We start from the raw sequence: 2,952 nt of genomic DNA on the forward strand, positions 1-2,952 counted from the left end.
TATTTTTTAAAAAATGACAAGTTGAAAAAAAATCTTAAAAAAAATAATATAATTATTTAATTTTATTAATTAAGAATCGAATTTAAAATTTTACAACTCTAGAGATACTCTTAAATGATATTAACGAGAAGCATAGAACAATAAAAATTCCAATTCAATAATTTTATAGAACATGCATGCTAGGTTACAAGCAAATTAACAAAGACAACAAAGAAGCTGACAAATTTTGTGGATAAGAAGTAGAGTCCGTGCACCGTGGCCCTTGCACCAACCCATGAACCATCACCCCTCCTGGACCCGCCAAAAGCCTTCTCCACCTTTTTACAAAGCATGTGGTGGGAAAGATTTTTTTTATTTTTTTATTTTAGACTTAATATATTATAAAGTTAAGATATAAAATATATAATATTATTTAATTATTAAATAAATAAATATTATATAATTATATCTTAATTTATAATGAATGGAGACAAAAAAATCTGAAAATCGTAGAAATTGGCCTTCTCTTCCTATCCCCAAATTAACTACCTCTTTCAGATACTGTTCCATCAAACATTCTTTCATTTCCTTTAGTGCCCCTCCCCTTCTCCAATCCAAATCATCATGCACTGCCTGCCAATATTCAATAACCTTTTGCCCTCTACTCATAGAGCTTAAAACCAATTAAATATAATTAATTATTTATTTTTAATTATAATTTTTTATCATTAATAATATTACAAAAAATTCCTATTTTCAACTGTAAATGTTATATATCAATAATTAAAATATAAAATCGAATTATTATGTGAAAATAAGAATACATAATAAAATTGATAATATGCTATAGGGAAATACCCATTGGCCAAAAGTTACCTAAGGATCCCAAAGAGAATCATTTTGCATGTCATAGTTCCAGTCATCATCCTCCCCAAAATCATTGGACAACATCATAGACTCTTCTACCATTGCCATCTGCATCCACATCTTTGGTGAATCCAAAGGTGATTCGTTGATCGCCTGAATCTGGCTCTGCGACAGCCTAACCGTCACCGGACCCACCACGTTATTCGAGCTACTGTTGCCACTGCTGCCAGCTCCAGCACTGCCTTCTGGCTCCTTCATAGGAGTCCTGAGACGTAGCGCAGCTTCATGTGCAGCCATGCGAATATCTTCAGCATTGGAGCTTGCTGGCTTAGGAAGATCGTTAACCAATTCAGGGAAATTAAGCTTGGCTTCACGTCCCCTGAAATGTAAAGCTGCAACATCATAAGCAGTAGCTGCCATTTCTGGAGTATCAAAGCTACCTAACCAAATCCGAGTTTTCTTCCCAGGTTCGCGTACCTCAGACACCCATTTCCCCCATTTCCTCTTGCGAACACCTCTGTAGCAAGAAGAGGTACCACTAGGGCCGTGTGTACTGGTTTGTTCTTGCATTTTCAACAAAACAAGCAATAAAGAATTTCTTTGATGTGTAGTATAAATGAAGGGTGACAAGAAGTGTTATCCAGTTACAAGTATATATAGAGAAGAGAAACCTTGACAGGTGGAGCAGAGTGAGCAAGAAAAGCTAGAAGGGAGCTTCGAAGCAGTTGCAGAAGTGAAAATGACGTGATTGAATCCTAGGAAATTGAAAGATATTCATTCAAAGACCAATCAAAGAATGGCAAGTGTGAAAGTATTTGGTGAATCCAATCCAAATATAGTTATCTTTAGAATATGTTTTCTAGAGCAAATAAGAAGCCAACAAATGGTTATCAGACATATAAAAATGAAGTTTCCTGTTGAGAAACGCGGTTTGAACCCAGGTGGTGGTCGAGGAGAAGGAGGAGATTTGGGGCTGGGGCCCAATTAATCCATAGATAACTAGGTTTCTGTGCGATTTCATTGCTTAGTTGCTTCAATACGTCTCTAGAGAAGCAATAGCAGCTTTAAAAAATGGCCATCGAATGGAACTTCTGCTTCTCTTTCTTCCACAAGCCATGTATTTTCTTTAGTAATCATTTAAAAATTTGGAAGATAAGGAACGGTGAATCATGACATCAAGCCTAATAATAAAATTAATCATGCATGTTAATTATATACAATTCTGATTGGATGGTTAATTATTAATTGTATACAAAAGAATAGAAGATATATACAGTGATAAAATATCATAGTTCATGACTTGCTATTGCATGAGCGATGGTCCACAGTTGACCATGGGAGAATGTGTCTATTGTTGAGTGGGCTCAATTGATCCCACTCGATTTAACAATAATAATAATAAAAAAAATGCATAATTATGACCCTATTATTATTCCATTAAAATCTTTAAAATATTATTATATTTAATAAATTTAAATTTATTGAATAATTCACCTTAAGCATTTATTATTTTAATTTTTTAAAATAAATAATGAAACTTAAAAATGTCAAAATTTATTTACCAAAACTATAAAAGATGCCTTTTTTTTTTTTCTCTAACTCTTCATTGTATGGTTAAACTAGCATAATGTACATACTATGTATGGACAATTTATCATTTTTATTTTTTAAATTAATTTTTAATTACATTCTAAATAAGATAAATTATTATTGTTAAATTATTTTTCAACTAAAATTTTTTTCTTATAAATTTAAATAAATTTTATCTATTATAATAATAAATTTTTAATTAATTTATGGTGTAATTAATTAAAATACCTATTTAATTCTTTTTATACATATATTAATAGTAATTTCTATGATTACTTCAATTAAAATGTAATAAGATTACTTTATTCAAAAAATAATTTAAATTTCATGAAATTTTTATATTTTATCTCATAATTTATGTAAATTAATTTTTTTATATTACAAAAAATATATTAGGTACAATGTTATTTAAAAAATATATAAATATAATTTTTTTATTGTTAATATAATAAAAAATATATTAAATTATTAATAATGAATTGAATTATTTAATTTTAATAATAATGAAAATATATA

General features: G+C 29.5%; 1 protein-coding gene across 1 annotated transcript; it reads right to left on the bottom strand.

The window, feature by feature from the left end:
* Positions 1-832: 832 nt before the first annotated feature.
* On the bottom strand, positions 833-1,450 carry LOC131171256 (ethylene-responsive transcription factor ERF021-like). Its single transcript, XM_058130726.1, has one exon. It carries the CDS (start codon positions 1,414-1,416, stop codon positions 856-858), a length of 561 nt encoding a protein of 186 aa, XP_057986709.1. The 5' UTR covers positions 1,417-1,450; the 3' UTR covers positions 833-855.
* Positions 1,451-2,952: the final 1,502 nt, after the last annotated feature.

Source organism: Hevea brasiliensis, chromosome 12 (genome assembly GCF_030052815.1).
Source record: "Hevea brasiliensis isolate MT/VB/25A 57/8 chromosome 12, ASM3005281v1, whole genome shotgun sequence".
NCBI classification, from domain to species: domain Eukaryota; kingdom Viridiplantae; phylum Streptophyta; class Magnoliopsida; order Malpighiales; family Euphorbiaceae; genus Hevea; species Hevea brasiliensis.